The 17,819-nt window shown below is 43.2% G+C and overlaps 5 protein-coding genes across 18 annotated transcripts in view; 4 read left to right on the plus strand and 1 right to left on the minus strand.

Annotated features, from left to right (window-relative positions):
* The window catches only part of LOC116931212 (glutaredoxin-3), a 39,471-nt gene extending 34,740 nt beyond the window's left edge, over positions 1 to 4,731 (plus strand). For all 4 annotated transcript variants that reach the window (XM_032938745.2, XM_032938744.2, XM_032938748.2 and 1 more), the window contains exons 3-5: positions 471 to 651; positions 2,787 to 3,003; positions 3,324 to 4,731. In XM_032938745.2, coding sequence (XP_032794636.2) covers positions 471 to 651; positions 2,787 to 3,003; positions 3,324 to 3,953 — 1,028 coding nt within the window. In that variant the 3' untranslated portion in view covers positions 3,954 to 4,731. The remainder of the gene's footprint in view (positions 1 to 470; positions 652 to 2,786; positions 3,004 to 3,323) is intronic.
* Positions 4,732 to 4,817: 86 nt separating this feature from the next.
* LOC116931208 lies at positions 4,818 to 7,590 on the minus strand. 7 transcript variants are annotated; one of them, XM_032938734.2, is made up of 4 exons: positions 7,422 to 7,590; positions 5,788 to 7,251; positions 5,583 to 5,724; positions 4,818 to 5,514 (listed from the first exon to the last, which is right to left on the minus strand). In XM_032938734.2, the coding sequence occupies exons 2-4, from the start codon at positions 7,248 to 7,250 to the stop codon at positions 5,110 to 5,112; spliced, it is 2,010 nt and encodes a 669-aa protein (XP_032794625.2). In that variant the 5' UTR covers position 7,251; positions 7,422 to 7,590; the 3' UTR covers positions 4,818 to 5,109. The 7 variants fall into 7 exon arrangements, with proteins under 7 accessions (XP_032794625.2, XP_032794624.2, XP_032794630.1 ...); XM_032938733.2 differs by having other exon boundaries at positions 5,788 to 7,254; XM_032938739.2 differs by having other exon boundaries at positions 7,418 to 7,590.
* Positions 7,591 to 7,628: 38 nt separating this feature from the next.
* Positions 7,629 to 10,872, plus strand: LOC116931218 (1,2-dihydroxy-3-keto-5-methylthiopentene dioxygenase). The gene is made up of 5 exons (XM_032938762.2): positions 7,629 to 7,771; positions 9,937 to 10,059; positions 10,133 to 10,252; positions 10,319 to 10,501; positions 10,606 to 10,872. The coding sequence occupies exons 2-5, from the start codon at positions 9,937 to 9,939 to the stop codon at positions 10,717 to 10,719; spliced, it is 540 nt and encodes a 179-aa protein (XP_032794653.2). The 5' UTR covers positions 7,629 to 7,771; the 3' UTR covers positions 10,720 to 10,872.
* Positions 7,778 to 9,925, plus strand: LOC116931210 (aminopeptidase O-like). 5 transcript variants are annotated; one of them, XM_045179352.1, is made up of 4 exons: positions 7,778 to 8,032; positions 8,123 to 8,231; positions 8,289 to 8,935; positions 9,009 to 9,925. In XM_045179352.1, exons 1-4 carry the CDS (start codon positions 7,832 to 7,834, stop codon positions 9,873 to 9,875), a joined length of 1,824 nt encoding a protein of 607 aa, XP_045035287.1. In that variant the 5' UTR covers positions 7,778 to 7,831; the 3' UTR covers positions 9,876 to 9,925. The 5 variants fall into 5 exon arrangements, with proteins under 5 accessions (XP_045035287.1, XP_045035284.1, XP_045035286.1 ...); XM_045179349.1 differs by having other exon boundaries at positions 7,778 to 8,231; XM_045179351.1 differs by having other exon boundaries at positions 7,778 to 8,231; positions 8,328 to 8,935.
* A 145-nt stretch (positions 10,873 to 11,017) lies between the features above and the next one.
* Positions 11,018 to 17,666, plus strand: LOC116931206 (toll-like receptor 3). Its single transcript, XM_045179347.1, is given in 8 exon segments — positions 11,018 to 11,856; positions 11,921 to 13,945; positions 14,014 to 14,117; positions 14,193 to 14,466; positions 14,468 to 14,725; positions 14,791 to 16,170; positions 16,255 to 16,450; positions 16,523 to 17,666. Coding segments are annotated over 7 exon segments (3,234 nt in total). The 5' UTR covers positions 11,018 to 11,856; positions 11,921 to 13,786; the 3' UTR covers positions 17,386 to 17,666.
* The last annotated feature ends 153 nt before the right edge of the window (positions 17,667 to 17,819 follow it).

The following is a 17,819-nucleotide window of genomic DNA, read 5'->3' on the forward strand; positions in this document are numbered from 1 at the left end:
TTGAATAGATTTTTTATGACTATCAAATGTGTTTCGCCAACAAATCAATCACGCATTTTTCTATGCCATCGATCGCAAAAAGTGTTAACTAAAATCGAATTTTTTATTTTTTTTATTTTTAAATTTTCTCGATGCAACTTGAAAGGGGCATGGCCAACATGATGCCGTAATAATAGACGCCGAGGGTTTTTATCGCCGTGTTTTACAACAGCGACAACAACGGCGGAGTCATAAAAACCCGATAGTTTAAATTTGGCAATGGAATGGCTTTTTAATCAGCAAATAAATTCAACGAAATCAACGCCGCCCGGCCTTTATTGCAAACAAATATTTAGACAATTTTTTTGATGGCAGCTCGTTATGGCACATCAAATGGCGGCAGTATTTAAAACGTTGTCTTACTTTCGTCATTGAATATTTTCAAAACTGATTCATTTTTTTGTTTTGTTTATGTTGTTGCTGCTGTCCAGGTAAATTGGTGCCGTTCGTCGAACTGACGGTGGCCCATGCGTCGGTGTTGACTATTCTGGCCATCTCTTTCGAGCGCTATTACGTCATCACTCGACCGTTGAGGGCCGGCTACACTTGCACCCGCATGAGAGCCCTCTTCATCATCCTTGCCATTTGGATACTGGGATGCCTCACCTCCAGGTATGTCGGTAACAAACTAGCAGGGGAAAAACAAGCAAAGCAGTGTGGAAAGATAATGAGCGGACTTTGTGTTGATTTGCACGTCCATCACGTTCCTTTTTTCACACGCCTTTGATGAAACAAAAACACCGCGAGGCTGTGTGTTTAGTAAATGCTACTTTTGATTCGTGTTGAAATGATCGTTGCAATGAAACGAAGCGCTGAAAAGTCTATAAACCTTGGGGCATTTTCATGTCCATCATCAACGATGCCTTTAATGCGCCACTTCCATCAACGCGTTACGGTCAAACCTTAAGAAAAGAGTCCGTGTCCGCTGTCCGCCAAGGGCATAGACACACACAGGGGCTGTTGAGTTTTCGGTCGATTTCTCATTAATTTCTCTACTTTTATTGGGAAAATAAAGAAAAATCGAAATGTTGCCATTTCTTTGGCTAGTGGGACGTTCTGACCCGTTCCTCGGGGAGTGCTTGAAAGAGGTTTGAGGTCGTGAGTGCACACGCAGACACACAAAGCCTGTGCCGTTTCTATAACTCTGAAATGGTCTGTAGGTGTTGACGACCATCATCGCGTTTTTCATCGCATCCAACTCGCCTTTTTTTCCTTTTTCTTTCTCTCCTTTTTTTCGAATGTCTGTTGTGTTGATATTTTTCTCGACGCCCTCAGCAGCACTTCATTCACACAACGGGGTCTATGAATGATTAGACATCGCCGGTTGAAGCGGCGGTCGAAACGCATCATCATTATCTTGATGATGATCATTAACTCGCAAGAGCTCGTCCATCGCCATTGTGTTTGTGTTTGTGTGTGTGCGCAAGAGACACAGAACCCGACACAACTCATCAAGTCTCTCTTGCCTCCATCCCAAACCCAAAAGAAAAAGAAAAAGAAAAGGCAATAAAGATGGTGGCGGTAGTTCATCAGATGCTTGGCTATGATCCTTTTTATTTTCAGTTGCGTGTTTGTTATTGCGACTGGCGCCGGACAGACAACAAAACAGAAAAAAAAAAAAATTCCTTTTTTGCCTCGTAAAACCCTTTGATAGATGAGCCAACGTGAGCCACGCCCGCCTTACCCTCAAAAAAGAGTTTTAAAAAAGGAAACAACTGTGCAGAAAATGATTGACGTTTGCCTTCGATACGTAGGGTTTCGCCCATGTAGGAAAAGAGGAGCGACATGGAAAGAACGATGTTGAATGGCTGTGTGCCTGAACAGTCCGACTTTGTTTGACTCTTTCTGGCATGGATGGACCACTCGAGTTTTTCGACAGACAGATGACGTCAAACGAGGTTGGAAATTGCATCGCATCGTCGAGATGGTCGTCGTGCCTCGGCCATTAGACGAAATTCTTTTTCCTTTCTTCTTTTCGGCGAGATGCAAGACTTTGATTTGGTTAAATCACTTTGCTGTCCCAGAGCTCGAGGCTGCCGGGCCGTGCAAGTAAACGTGACAGTTGAGTAGTTGACGTGTGCCAACTGCACTTTGCCTCATTCTTCTTAAATCTCCACTTTGTCGCCCATCTCTTCATGTCGGCCACGTTTTCTTTCAGAATTTGCGAATGATTCCAGTGATTTGTTTTTATTGACAAAGACGGTCCACCGTTGGTCAGCAGATTCCCTAATAGCCCAATAACAGATACAACTGGAACAAAATGGCCACTACACCGAAAAGCTGGTGAAATCCGGTGTGTATGCATTTCGCATGTTTAGAAAGAAGATGAAAAGAAACGGCACACAAACTTTTTAAAGATTCCCTGCCGGTTCTTGTACTGCATTTATACGTACCCGCTGGTTGCATACGGACTACGTGTGGGGCTTATGGTACGTTTTAGCTGGGATGCGTACAGCAGCAGGGGAGGGGTCATTCCAACGGAAACGTGACGAAACTACATACTACTCTAAGAGTGGCCAGTGTGTGTGCCTCATTCTGTTTAATCCGCTTTAGAAATAAAATATTTAAAAGGGGGGAAAGCTTTTGCGCCATTTGTCCTCTACGTAAAACGTGAATTTTGTTTTAGTCTTCCGACGTCTACTTTTATTTAAATTTTTTATTCAGACAATTATATTAAGAGACACTACTAAAAATGAAAATGAATTTTTTTCTCTTTTGGTTGGGGGGTGGCTTTGCCGACTGTGCAGCCCGATGTTGTTCATTGCCAATTATTTGGAAGAAGATTCGGCTGGATCATCAGCCGGCTGTGTGACGCAAGCCAACACATTCTGGTCCGTTTTCTATTACATCGCAGCCATCTGCCTCTTTTTCTTGTTCCCGTTGATTGTCCTCATCCTCATCTACAGCGTCATCGCCCGCCACTTGGTCGCCGATCCGTGCACCGCCTCCAATCACCGCATTCAGGTCGGTTCCATCTTTTTTTTTTTTCTTTCGTTTCTCTCTTTCTCTCTCTCATTTCGAGGTTAAAGCCGGATTTATGGACAGAGAGAGACTTCCTTATTGTCTGTCGTATTCAGTAAACAAAACAAACCCATTGAACGTATCAGTGGAAAGGCCGGCTCCCTAAATAAGGACGGCCTTCTTTTAGCGTAAAATTCGTTTCAAGTCGCAATCGATTTCATTCATAGTTTAAATTGTGGACGTAAATTGTGACTAAGGCATCGTTGGATTTAAATCGAAATGATTGTGATCGAATTTGTTGATTTGCAACTCACAAACCAAAGGTGCAAACGTCGGCGTCGGTAGCGGCCGGAACAGACAACGTCAACCCAAACTTGCGGGCTCGCCGCCAGGTGGTGTCTATGCTGGGCACGGTTGTCGTCTTCTTCTTCATTTGCCTCTTGCCCTTCAAAATCTTTACGCTGTGGTTCATCGTGACGTCGGACGAAGACATTCAAATGATGGGTCCAGAGACGTATTATCACGTGCTAAACTTTTGTCGAGTCATGTTCTACCTCAATTCGGCCATCAATCCCATTTTGTACAACGTCATGTCGTCCAAATTCCGCACAGCTTTCCTCAAGGCTCTTGGCTTCACGTGGGCCGGTAGGCGGAAGCGATTGCTGCGCCACTTGAGCCGACAGAGCACCTTCAATACGACGACCACGTCGGGCACCGCTTCCGGTACGACCACCAGCAGCGAACATCAACTCATCAAGCGAATGACCAAAGAGGATCTACTGGTGGCGGCCAACAATCAACGGCCCGTCTTGCAAAAGTATGGCCGCCAAGGAAGTTGTACGGCCGCCAGTCGAGCATCCAGCAAACCTTTGTTGGCGGTGACGCTTTCGACGACGTCCACCAGTGGGGCAGGTAATCCGCCAGAGTCGACGTCGTGTGACAGCCACGTCTGAATACGTTCGGGGACGAAAACATTTTTAAAACAACAGAAAACAACAGAAAACAACAGAAAAAAAGAAAAGAAAAAAACAAAAAGAAAAAGTAATTCGAGGAAATTGATGGATCTCAACTTTTAAAAAAATGTCTTCAATCCCATTTTCGCTGAAGAGATGCAAAAAAAACAAAAAACGAAAAACAAAAAACAAAAAAAAGCTGTGCACAATTTTGACATTCTTTTATCTTCAAAACTAATTATTTGACTGTTTAACCTTATAATTATGATAATGCATTATTATGGGTGTACCTCATTCATTAATCCCTGTAATTATTATTGAGAAACTCTTGACAGTTATCTACAGAGCTGCAGGATGTAGTAAAAGAATTTTTTTCAGGGCTTGTTAGGTCACCTGAAATCGATCAGCAGGTGTTTCGCCAATCGTCTGAACGTCATGTAATATCTAATCTATCAATCTATCAACACATGATTACCTTAAAATCGTAATTATTAAGGCCAGTGAAAATGAGAAAAAAAAAATATGAAAAAAATGCATTGTACAGTACGTTGCCATCTGATTCATTGAAGCTGTGATGATGCCAGAGAACATGAAACAAACACACCCTATACATTATTTTACTATAAAAACGTATATCTAATCTTAATTTATACCCCCTTCCCAACAGTGTGTCTTACATCATAGCCGATTTGCATTGTTTCATTGTTACTTTGTGTTTCTTCTTCTTCTCTTGTTCATTTAATGTTACTACACAATCAAATATACAATTCCGATCGCGCGTCAGTCAATTGGTTTATGGAACAGCTGGCTCGTCCACCAACTGTGGCCCCACGTTTTCATTTCGTTGTCCTTTCTAGCTTTGACTGTTTTCGTCGTTTTTTCTCTCGTTTTATTTGATCCCAGTTTGACAAAATTTGAAGTATCACAGTCACAAAAGCTGTAAGAGACAGGGGGGGAGGGGGAAATATCATTTTCATATCATCTCAGAAAAGACGGGGCAGGGGGAAAAAAGCACAAAAACTGTAAAAATCAACCAAACAAAAACAAGAGGAGGTTATCAACAATGGGTAAGTTGTACAATTAGTCAGCTGGAAATGTTTACGGTTGGCGAGAAGAGAAACAAGGGAAAGTTTAGCATAACTGTGTCGTTCTCAATTCAAACGAGGAGGTAATCCTTGTAGCCTCGGATGCTCTTGATTTGTTTCTTGAGTAATTTGACGAATTCCGTCGGCTGGATGAGAACACTGACAGCCTTGCCGACGGCATTGAGCCGATCTCGTGCCTCGCCTTCCTTGGAGCAAAGATTCAGTGGCCGGCCATTGATTTCCGTCAGAGTCCAGGAGCAAGACATTGGTGACGATGATGACGCAGAAGAGGACGACATTAACGGATTCATGGCTAATGGCGGGACGCCCTGTTGAGCTGCCAATCCACCCGCTACGACTTCGCGGATCTCGGCGCCTCCGCCGGCTTCCGTAACGATCCCAAGACTTTGACCTTCGGCCTCGCGTCGCAGGTGAAACACGCGACCAAAAGGTATTCGTCGAACTATAAACTCAATCTTGAATCCAATTGTGCATTAGTAGCCTAACGATCGAGTAGTTTTTGAAACAAAAAGATGCGGTTTACCTGGCCGGACGATTCGTTCTTGATCAATCGATTGACGTCAACAGAAGACGAGACATTACAATGGCTGACGCGCATTATTTGATCCCCTATGTGGAATACGTTGTAAAGCAACGGCTTCTCTTTTTGCCTCCATCCGGCCACCCTGTAAAGATTTAGCAGGTCACACATGAGACTACGACTAGGTGATGAAATGCGAAAAAAATACCAAACAGTTCCGAGAGCGTCGATTAAAGCGATGGTATTCAGGCAGTCTCTTTTCTTGAGGATAATGCGAACGCCAGCCGGATGCTGCATTTCCATGCGTAGGCGGGCCACTTGCCTCTCTTTCAAAGAATAGCCCGTCTCGGCACCTGGGCCGTGATTGGCGTTGACCGGCTGCAGAGCTGCGCTGTTTGGTTGATGGTTGGACGGAGTCGGGCGGAACAGAGGACTGCTGTGTCGCGTACCGAGCGGATGATGAGAACTCGAAGGCTGAGGAGTTGAAGCAGCAAAGAGTGGCGGTGGCCTAGGTAAAAGAACAAGACCCCCCTCTCGCCCCCCGCGGCCAGGCGCCGGTTGTAAGAGTAACGGTGGCGGAGGAATCGATCGTGGCATCGGGTGAAGATGTTGATGTTCTTGCCCCATGCTCATCGTGCGTCTCAATCCATCCCGCGTTCGCTGTTGCCCGTGAACCATGTGCTGCGTAAGGGGATGGAGATGATGCGATGGGGTTCGGACGACCACCCCGTGATCAGCTGTTGCGGCAGGTAATTCGGGCAGCTGTCTACCACTGTGCAATCGGTGGCTAATAGCAGCAGAAATAGGCGGCGTCGTTGGGGCTGGAGCAACGGCCGGGGTAGAATTAAATATGGCTTCGTAGCTATTTTCTATTTCGATGGATTCTCGTAATGAACTGGGTGCGCTGGCGATGCGGACGCGCGTCGAAAACATGCTGGGCGGTGCTGGAACGGCGTTCGAGTCAACGATGAATACTGGATCATCCAACATGTCTTCGTTAACTGAAATGACAGTAACGTGTGACGCTACTGCCTCTTCGGCGACAGCTGTCTGAACTGTTGGGACCTGCGATTCAACGGTATCGGCGTAAAGAACGTCCGCAACTTGCTGCTGATCGGAACGTGTATCATTTCGGCTGGCTGGTGGAAGTGGAAGCGGCGAATTGGGATCTCTGGTCGATGAATGGCTCGCGTTGGGCGGAGGTTTGGCAGCTTCAGGGAGGGGAGAATAAAAGTTCTCTTTGGGTTCGAGCACACCAATATCGCGAAGACGGTTTCTGAGAACGTCAACCCATTCGTTCATCTGTTCTCGAGATGAAGCACCCAGCCGAAGAACAGTGCACTCTCGACAGGTAACAACAAACTCAAAGGTGTCACCTTGGACAGCGATTGAATGTGACACATGCATGCAGTGGGCCAGCGAAGTGGCCCAAATGGGTTGGTGTGATGGAGTTGCTTTGGGTTCGATGTAAAACTCCAGGAAAGGTTGAACATCATCGTGGATGCAGAAGAGTGTCCAAAGACGTTCATACTTTTTCCCAAAGATGACTCCTCTCCTTTCACCTGGGAACGATACACCTTTGAGCCAGCCTGCTTTGTAAACTTCTCTCACTGAGAATGGAGGAATGTTTTGGCGAACTGGGGGATTAGTTTCCCCATTGCTGTTTGCCATTCTTCTGAAAAATATACAAAACTTGAATGATGCAACTGTAATGCTTAAACTGATTTCTTTCAATACCGCTATTCTAAAAAAGCCCGATAACCTGATTCCGATAAACAAGTGTAGTCACGTCGCATGCGTCATCCAAATAATAACAAAGCCAAAACCAAACCGGGTACCTACGAAGCTGTTGAAGACCCCACAAGTGATGGTTCCTCACAGAACAATGTCAAACAGCGGCATGGTTGCAAAACAATGAGATTCCCATAAGTCGTAACTCGACATCCGGAATTTCTCTTCTTTTTGTTTGGAAGTTTGTGAAACCAAACAACACGATTTTCTTGATCTACTTTCCTTTTTGCAGACAGATTTATTCGCCATCTGATAGTTTAATTTAGAACTAAACCAGTTCACTAGCAGCCGACGCCGTGTTTAAAAAATAGAGCACGGTCCGGGTGAGCGCCTGTAATCTTCTTAGAAGCAGGTGGCTGTTCGAAGGGAACTTAATTTTAAAAAATTTAAAAGTTTTAAAGGTAAATAAGAGTTTTCTATTCGTCTTTTTGTTAACGAGAGAATAGAACGATTATTTTGATATGAGCTGCCATGACAATTTAGATCTTCCACTGCTCAGTTTGGGAAGTGATTACAAAGTAGAACATTACATGCTGAGATTGACCTGCGACATAGAACAGCGATATTTTAGTGGTGATGTTTATGTGTTTATCAAACAAGTTGGATCAGGATCAACGCTAATTTTAGATTTAAAAGATCTACACATTGGTGCAGTTGAAGAAGTAAATGCCAATGAGGAAGAAGTATCTACCCTCTTAGATAGTTTTGACAAACGAAAGAGTAATGAATTGTTTATGTATTGGACTTCAAAGAAAGAGAGACAAACATTGGATCCAAATTTTGGAAGTTGGTGTGTCAAAGTTGAAAACCTTCAAAAGAAAAAAGCTGTTCTTTGTTTCAGTTACCGTACAAAGCCAGAAGGTAGTTCAATTTCCTGGGTTCTTGATGACGATGGAAAATGTTGCTGTCTTACCACAGGAAGCTTAGTCAACAATAGATCTCTCTTTCCTTATCAAGATGCACCTACATTGATGGCTACCTGGCAGTTATTACTGCAAGTGCCTGATGGTTTTGGTGCAGCTACAACTGGGGATGACAGAGGATTTTCAACTGGCATGGGCATTTATTTTTACACGTCGATGTTACTACCACTCTCTACGTTTGCCCTTGCAATCGGGAAATGGAAACGTGAGGAGATTCCTTTTCATTTGGAACTGAGAACACCCGACGATAGAATAATAGAATGTCGTCATCCGCATTACCCTTGCCCTTTCGCCCAGTCAGACTTTGGTGGTCCCAAAATCCCCTGTCAAGTGTTCTATTCCAATTCCTGCGATCCATCGCTGTTCAAGGATTACATTCCTTCTTCGATTGAAGCTATATTTCACATCTTGGGAAGACATGTTGTTCCGAAACTGGATTTTGTAATCATGCCTTCCTCAGTGACTTGTCTTGGATTCGCATCTCCTGGATTAATTTTGATCTCGCCCAGCATTCTCTATGGCCATTCCCCAATGTTGGCTAGACTGGGTCATGAAATTAGCCATTCTTGGTTCGGCATTAATATCGGGCCTAAAAATTGGAATGAAGAGTGGATTAGTGAAGGCTTTGCAACGTTCATGGAGGTAATTTCTTTGGATAATTTTTTTATCATAATCTCGCATTATTTCATATTCCCTTTTTTTTTTTTTTCTTAAGGATGTCGTCGACTTGAAGATGTCAAAATTTTCCCGTCAAACTGAACTCATGGAGCTGAAAGCAATCAATCGCTATCAGATTCTAAAGTCGGACTGTCAAAATGTGGATCTTTTTCTGCAGAGTGTCAGTTCGTTGAATTCGGAAACTAATGTTGTGATCAATGGATTGCATCGTGACAAAACAGTCTCGCAAATACCCTATCTAAAAGGTTATTTTTTTCTAGTCCAATTGGTCAAGATTGTAGGCTTAGACCCACTCCTGGTAGCTCTGAAATGCTACATCGAGCATTTTCACGGTTGTTTGATAACAACAACCGAGTGCGTCGATTTCTTTTGTCACCAGTTCCAGCAAAAGGAAGAGATTCGTCATCAGGCCCAGATTTGGCTGTACAGTTCATCTTTGCCCGAATGGAAAACTGAATTTTCCACCATAAACATTCTTGATGCACAAGTCACGCAACATCTCGAATATTGGAAGCGGCCAAGAGGAAGTCCACCTTTATTTCCTTTTTCTCAAGCCATGCCTGATCAAGTCCTTGCCTTATTGGATCGGTTACTGGAACTAGAAAGCAAATTGATACCCGCAAAAAGCGTGCGCCGTCTTATTGATCACTACGAGCCTCATTTAATTAATGCGGATACGTACCATCGAGCTTGTGAATTGATTGTTGCCCAGCAATGTACTCGTCTTTTGCCTATGGTTCGTGAGTTTTTACTGCAGCATCCGGCCATGGGCGCTTACCTTTATGGAGAACTCGTACACACTAATCGTTCCCGGTTTCAGGTCGTTGCTAGGGAAACGTATCTTCAACTAGAAAGCAAATTGGATACTAATTTCAAAACTATTATAAGAGATCTTATCTTCTAGCCATGGAAATAAATATGTATTTATATTTAATAAATCCCTTTTTTGTGTTATTTCTTTCAAGATGGTTAGTGCCTGGTATATGGACGACTCTGATGAGGATCAGCGTTTAGATCACCAGAAAAACCCACCTCAACCGGTTGACATGAAAGATCTGGTCACGCTAACTGGAGTCCTTTACTGGAAGGTTAGTATTTTTCTTTTTTTTTTTTTTTTTCCATTTACTTCAAGCTCAGTTTTGTTTCTTAAACTCGTTTCAGCTAAACCTCGATTCTTATGAGGAAGACGGTGTACTAGATAAAATCAAGAAAGATAGAGGTTATACCTACGAGGACGTTATCGAAATTTCGCCCGAGAAGTTGCCTAATTACGAAGAAAAGGTATGACACCCCTGCCATAATTTTATTCAAAAGGTAATTTCAATTAAAAAAAAAAAAAAAATCTAGTTGAAGATTTTCTTCTCGGAGCATTTGCATACTGACGAAGAAATTCGTTTCGTACTGAGCGGATCCGGCTTCTTTGATGTGAGAGACGCCAAAAATGACAGCTGGATCCGCATCAAAGTAGAGGCTGGTGATTTACTCGTTTTACCGGCTGGCATTTACCATCGTTTTACTCTGGATTCCTTGGTTCGTTGTTGAGTCATTTGAGTTTTCTCTTATTCCCCGTTCATTCAACTTAATGAAACGGTTTTGTGTTTATAATTCTGTAATTTGTTGGGAATTATCTGTAGAACTATATCAAGGCCAAGCGTTTCTTTGTTGGTGAACCAATCTGGACACCGTACAACCGACCAGCTGATGAAATGCCTGCCCGTCGTGAATATCTCACATCCGTCCTAGCCTAACTGACCAAGTGATACTTATCTTTAATTTTCTAAAATATCAGTAGATTGGAATTAGCCTTAAATGGATCACATAATTCTTTCCTTATTGCTGTTATTGACGGGCTGTTATGCTGGCCCTTTATTCTGCGATTAAAATTTGGCTCAAAAACAAAATATTTTGTCAACCTTCTAGAATTGACGGACATTTGATTCAATGCCAAGTTTTGAGAATTGAAGGAGGTCGTAGCCAAAACAAGATTGTGAAAGTTACAAACAATTGCTGCCTAACGCCGCTCTCAGCAGATTGAAAACCAGATTATTGGGTTTTTTTCAAAATTTGGCTACTAATGGAGCGAACAGAATAATCTTTTAGAGGTTGAAACAATGACTTTTTAAGAGTAAATTTTATTTTGTAGAAAAGGTTTAAAAATGATTACGTACCGCCTCATCGAACTCGTATTAAAAGGATGCAGTCTAGTTGTGCGCCGAGGTCACGAGAACGTCCAAATCCTATTGCAATTTTTATCGTTTTGGTTTTGCACAAAAAGATGACTATCTTATCGCAACAAAGATGTACCTTGAAAAAGCTCATACTGCGCGTCAAACAATCGTTACAGTGGTTGGCCAAAATATGTATATCCTTTTCTAATCTTTTTGAATCAAGTGCCCAAAAAGTTGAAGCGAAACGTGTTTCATTTTTTCCTGTTCCTAACCAGACAGCTTTTTTTTTTCCATTTTTTAATGGCGGAAGTTATTGCAGGTTTAACCTATTTCCGCGTGTACAAACGCAAGTGGATGGAAACAAAAAGTGGAAAATGCGTTACCGCTTTCTCTTCTTCGTTTAGTCCCGCATTTGACGACTGAATGCTGCAATTTTCGGCCGTCAGGGTTCCCAAACATCTCGTAAATATCGTCTTCAAGTATAGAAAATTTAATGAGATGCAGACAAGGACGAGATGTTTGGAAACAATGCGATAATTACATAGAAAAACAACACAAACAAGTTTCGCTACATCAAAACCTAAATGTGGATCCGGGATGTAGTTGACTCATCTGCATCGAAAGATGCTGGGTTGTTGCCGTGTGGGGTGCAGTCAAGTCGCCAGACGCGTTTTTTTTTTTTCTCCTCTCCAGGTTATTCCTCCGCTTCCAAGGACGGTAATATTATTATGCCTTAACAAAAGAATGATACTCTCTTTTGACATTGCTGTTTTGTACACAGTTTATTTCAGAGGGAATAATGACTCCAAAGTTTTTTCAACCACAGCAACTATTCGAGCTCGGAAAATGCCAGAGGGAAAATGATGTTGTTTTTATTCGCGTCCAACACGTCAAAGTGGAAATCTGTTGGCTGTGTGTTGCATATTTGCACCTGTTGACCGGTCGGAAAATGAAATTGTTGCAGTAATGGTAACAACGTACTTAAAACCTTCTGACAACTCTACAATTTTGGTTTATAGCGCGTGTTTGACTTTCATTGCCAAATGCCGGCCTTGGAAGAGTCCTTAACGTTTCGCAAAGCTTAAGCTAAGTAGTCAACAGGTATGAGCTACCGTTGGAACCATTTGCTAAGCTTCTTATAACCGGAGTTTATTCCATTTCCTCGTCTCCAAAGTTTCCTTTCCCAAGGACGCTTTGAATGACCATTTCAAGCTAGCGGGCACCTTGGACAGTCACACACACAACCAAACAACCTTTCTTTTCATCTTCCAATTTGCCGTTTCTGGCATACTTAAACGAAAGTGATGGTGTGTGTGTGTGTGTTGTATTGCAATGACCTCGACAGAGACGCTTGTTTTTATCAACATGGAGCTACGGCCAAATTTTATTTGCCCACTTTCCAGTGTATAATGGTGCTGATTTAGGGAAAAGGAGAGGCTGGCAGTACCGTCCTTTATCCGTTCATTACGAACAACTTTACATGAGAAGATATGATCAATCGTTGGGCGTTTATGCGGCAAAAAGACGAGTGTATCACGTAGAAAGTGAGAATTGCAGTTGGTGCTGACTCAACGGGAGCGCGGCAAGTACGTATTTTTATGTGCAAATAACGAGATTCTTTATTTAGAAAATTGTCGAGCAATGGGCGTCGTTCTGCATCAATTTGCCAGTTAACGTTGGAGAAAATTTCTTTCTTTGCTTTCGTCATCGTTTTCCCAGCTGCCGCGTTAGCACCCCTGCTGAAATGAATGTTTTCATCCTCCTTCCGACGCCCTTTTTCGGATTATTTATATTTTAGAGATTCTGGAAGGTATCAAAAGAAGTGGTACAAGTGTTGTTGGCCTGCGGAGGTGAGGGGGTGGCTTCGAAAGTGGGTCATTGGCCTAACGGGGTTGGCATCCATTCGGCAGGTCTATACCAGCAGCTTGCGTCGAAATCCCCAAGTTGAGCTCCAACTCTCGTCAAGACTCCACGTGTTTTGTGTGTGTGTGTATACTTCATTCGCTCACGCAGTGCAGTCAAAGCTTGTTTGTTTAATCGCAGTGATACTTCCGTGACAATTCTCGCATCAAATCACAAAAAGAAATCGCTGAAAATAATCGGACCAAGCTCTGGTATTCTAAGACATAATTTGAGAGCCCTACTTTTGCGTTTAACCGACTGGCCTAAATTTTGTCGCGTACCAATTGTTTGGCGAACTAAGATTTCGTTCGTTCAAAGAATTTCTCCGTTAGTTGGTTTATTTCGATATCGAGGGTACCTATTTCACGTGAGGTCGACTTCCCCTTGTGTTTACGTAGGAAAATGGCGTGGGATAACTGAAGTTGTTTTTCTGCCTTTCAAACAGCTGACTGAGAGAAATCGCCGAGTTTAACACAGAGAGTGAAAGTCATGCGAGTGTGTACAGGGAGTGGAAGCGGCCAGTGAAAAGTGAAAGAGTCGAGTTTTCCTTTCCTTTAATTTAATTCTTGCGCAGACACACGCACCCACTCATAGTCGGGGCATACTCCGAATACAAAAGCGACAGGCGAACTTTTGGCTGGCCTTGACTCTGCCCAGCCCACCTTTCTTTTTCTACTTGCAACAGACGTCTTTTATTCTCACACAATCAGCAAGTGACTCGTGAAAAATCTCACCACCACCAAGAATGTCTTCCCGGATCCTCTTCCTGCTACCCTTTTTGTTTTTACTTCACCTTCAAGTTTCCTATTGCGTTTACATTCCACCCGGACCGAAATATCCGTGTCCGCAAGAACCAAGGCTTATCTATCCATGCCTCTGCATTCGAGGTGCCGATACTGGTCTGGTACGAAAAATAATTCAGGCTGTTTTAATACGAACCCTTTCATGTCATCATGTTGAAAATATTCGCAGGTGGTACACTGCAATCGAACTAATTTGGCTACATTGTCTGTTGGACTCAATAACGCCGGGGCACCAATCGATGAGCTACTTATTTCCCATTCTCGCATCACTCGGTATAGTACTTTTCACGCTCATATTCGTCCCTCTTTGCTGATGTCATTTCTGTGATGATGTTGCACATTTCCAAGGTTGTACGGGCCATTGTTCCATAATGTCGAGATTCGTCGACTCGTCATCATTGACACGCCTCTGAATTATATTGAAGATGACGTCTTCCTTGGTGTATCGAACTCGACGCTCGTCATGCTTAACCTCACGCGGACGGAGCTGGTAGAAATACCCGAGGGTCTAAAGAAACTCTCGTCTTTGACCGTTTTGCGAGTGGATCAAAGCAAACTCGATAACATTTCTAGTCGAGCGTTTGCCGGCCTTCATTTGGAAGACTTGCGTTTGATAAACGCCAAACATCTCGCAACTGATGCCAGAGGCTTTTGCTGGCCTCGACAAGTTGAAAACTCTCGACTTGCACGGCAATCAGTTAAAGGAAATACCAAAAGGTATTTTCCAACCTCTTCGCAACCTGGAAGTGCTCGACGTCGGCCACAACTTCCTGTCGAAATTACAGCCGACCTACTTTTCCGATCTCGCTAAGCTTATCAACGTTAACGTGTCACACAACGGACTGACTGAATATCCTCGAGGAGTCTTTGCACGCAACACGGTAATAAAAACAATTGCCCTTACTGGATTTGATGCTTTACTTAAAACTCGTTCTCTTCGTTTTAGGTGTTGCGAGTAATCAATTTGAGTGGGAATAAAATTCAGAAATTGGATTCGAATTCTTTTCGCGGCATGCGATTCCTTCGTCGACTCTATCTCAACGACAACAACATTAGCGATATTGGCAGGGGAACATTTGGTGCCGTTTCTCGTATCGGCACCATCGATTTGGCACGTAATTTTCTGCAAAAGATCGACTTTCAAATGTTCCACGAGTTAAACCTTTGCGAACATATTGATGTGTCCGATAATCGAATCACCAAGATCGAGAAAGCGGCTTTCAAAGATATCTACCTGGCCAAAGTCAACATCAGTTACAACCAACTGGAAATAGTGGAAGCGGGAGCGTTTGTCAACTGCGCCAATATGACATTGCTAGACTTTTCGCACAACAATCTGACGGGATTTTCGCGCACTGCTTTCGATTCCACCACGTATCCGTTCGAGCTACGTCTCGATTTCAACCAAATCACCAATCTTTCGCATGTTCCTTTTGACTTCATGACGGGCATCGCAATATTGAACGTCAGCTACAACCAATTGCAGGTGGTACCGAAGAGGACCTTTCCCAAGTTGTACGAGCTGCACACTGTCGATTTTTCGCACAATCAGCTGACTGAAATTGATGGCGCGACAATGTCCAACTTGTTTACTCTGCGGTACTTAAACCTCAGTCATAACAACATGGGATCGCTGAGTGGCTCATCCATTGGTAATATGCCGACATTGATTGAACTGGATTTCAGTCACAATCAAGTGAAAGACGTAGCTAGAAGCGCATTTACTCGCCTTTCATCAATCCGTTGGCTTTCACTGGAACATAATTTCATTTCAAACATCTTCACGTTGCCTATTTCATTGCTGGAACTCAACCTGGCCAACAACCGTGTGTCGAAAATCCCGGCCAACCGCATTTGGCCGGTAATGAACTCACTGCTCTTACTGGATCTGAGCAACAATGAAATTGGCGATAATCTAGAATCGGGTAGTTTCGCCAATCTCATCAGCTTGCAAAGACTTGATTTGAGAAATAACTCGATTCGGAACATACCTTATCAAGCACTCGCCGATTTGAATACTATTCAGTACATCTTCCTCGATTTCAACAACATAACCGAGTTGAACCGAGGTGCGTTTGGCCGTCTTCCCATTGTCTTCCAATTAGGTCTGAGTCACAACAACATTAGCCAAGTCAGTGAGAAAGCCTTCGAAGGACTTCTCCAACTCCTTCATCTCAACATGAGCTTCAACGTCATCTCTTCCATACCCACGGGAGCTTTTCACGGTCTGGTGTCGTTGAGGACGCTAGATCTCTCGCATAACACCATAGAAAGGCTGGACAATAAAACACACTCGCTGCTGGAAGATTGCCTCTCTCTTGAAAGGGTATGCTTTCTTTATTTAAACAAATTTCGTATAGAAAAAAAAAAATAAATAATACTGACGATTGAATAATTACATTTGAAATAGATCAACTTGACACACAATCAGATATCGTTCATCTCGCCCAAAACGTTTCCTGAGAGTCCGTGGATCCCATATCGGTTGTCTGAAATTGACTTGTCCTTCAATCAGATGCCGGTTCTGTCTAAAGAGATCCTCATCGGAACAAAAAAAGTTCGCCAACTTAACCTTAGAGGAAATATGCTGAATGAAATTCGAAAAGGTACAGACAATGTTCTAAACTGAAATCAACATTTCATTGACATTTTATCATCCGGCATTTCTTTAAGCACAGGTGTACTTACGAACATGACCAGCTTGGAATCTCTTGATTTGGCCTACAATGGACTAACGCATTTAACGAAAGGCTTGTTGGGCCCGTTGCCTAATTTGACTCAATTGGATTTAAGTCATAACTTAATGGTTGATATTCCTATTGACGAAATCGTTGCTTCGCCTCGGCTCAAAATAGTCAACTTGCGCTCCAATCGCCTGACGCGCTTTTACGACGAATTCATGTCGTTGATAGAGAACAATTCCACCCAAGTCTTTATGGAAGGCAATCCAATTGCCTGCGACTGCCGACTGAGGCCTTTGCAGTTTTGGTTGAGTGGCATCGATCTACGAGACGATAACCCTTGGAGTCAAACTCTATGCCAAGAACCGCATTTGCTGGCCGGTCAAACTTTGGCATCCGTTGACGACGAATCATTGACGTGTGGTCGCAGCGTGAATAACAAGGCCAAGTACGCCATCGTCAAAGATGTCGTCTTTCGGGAGGTGACGAGTTTGGGCTCATCCATCACGTACAGCTGGTACGTGCAAACGCGACAAGACGTGGGTGACTTTTCTGTTGAGGTCCGTCCCATGTTGAAAGAATCGCAGCAGCCGGGCCAACCAGATCTGGTCAGTTCTCCAGTCATTTCTAAAGACGTAGGCTACGGTTTGCGTTCAGATCAAATCGATGGTATCGATCGACCTAGCCAGTATGTCGTATGCATTAGAGCTCGAGACAGCTTGGGCTACCTCCGACCTTGGAAACCCAATCAGTGCCAACCGGTAATTAGTAGCCATGCTTCTAAGGCGACTATGCGAAATTTCGCGTCGTTCTTTTTTCTCGTCGCGGCGATTCACGTCTTCCTCGGCTTTGCCCGTTGACATTTCCCATCACCTTGAAGTGCCCACACAACTCGAAAGGATGAGCCTGTTTCGATGCCAAGGTTTTGGTTTTGTGATAATAATTATTATACAAGCTGCACTCGTGTTATTGTTTCGCCTATGCTTTCGTTTTCACACGAAAAACTACTCATCATCATAGCATATATATATTACTTGCGTCGTCGTTATACGTGGGCTATGACTGTACGAATTTGATTGGAGATACACTGTTCTATTGTCGTTATTTGCTAAAAATAAAAATAAAGAAAGTCATTCTGCGATGCGTGTTGTACCTTATGAAATATTACTTTGAAAAACAAACGCTTCCCCATAAATTGTCGTCAGCGATAGTTCCCCGACAAAGAATACGTGATACCCTTGTACTTGGTCTCTGATAGTGCATGACATTTTAAAAAAAACTATTACATGTCGTC

Source organism: Daphnia magna, linkage group LG9, assembly GCF_020631705.1.
Source record: "Daphnia magna isolate NIES linkage group LG9, ASM2063170v1.1, whole genome shotgun sequence".
Taxonomy (NCBI): domain Eukaryota; kingdom Metazoa; phylum Arthropoda; class Branchiopoda; order Diplostraca; family Daphniidae; genus Daphnia; species Daphnia magna.

Coding starts and splice junctions, on each gene's coding strand:
- LOC116931208 (XM_032938734.2), bottom strand. CDS start 7,250: ATGGCAAACAGCAATGGGGAAACTAATCCCCCAGTTCGCCAAAACATT. Junction 5,725..5,787: donor GACGCTCTCGGAACTGTTTG/GTATTTTTTTCG, acceptor AAATCTTTACAG/GGTGGCCGGATGGAGGCAAA. Junction 5,515..5,582: donor AGAACGAATCGTCCGGCCAG/GTAAACCGCATC, acceptor ATTGGATTCAAG/ATTGAGTTTATAGTTCGACG.
- LOC116931210 (XM_032938742.2), top strand. CDS start 7,832: ATGAGCTGCCATGACAATTTAGATCTTCCACTGCTCAGTTTGGGAAGT. Junction 8,936..9,008: donor GCTTTGCAACGTTCATGGAG/GTAATTTCTTTG, acceptor TTTTTTCTTAAG/GATGTCGTCGACTTGAAGAT.
- LOC116931218 (XM_032938762.2), top strand. CDS start 9,937: ATGGTTAGTGCCTGGTATATGGACGACTCTGATGAGGATCAGCGTTTA. Junction 10,060..10,132: donor CTGGAGTCCTTTACTGGAAG/GTTAGTATTTTT, acceptor AACTCGTTTCAG/CTAAACCTCGATTCTTATGA. Junction 10,502..10,605: donor GTTTTACTCTGGATTCCTTG/GTTCGTTGTTGA, acceptor AATTATCTGTAG/AACTATATCAAGGCCAAGCG.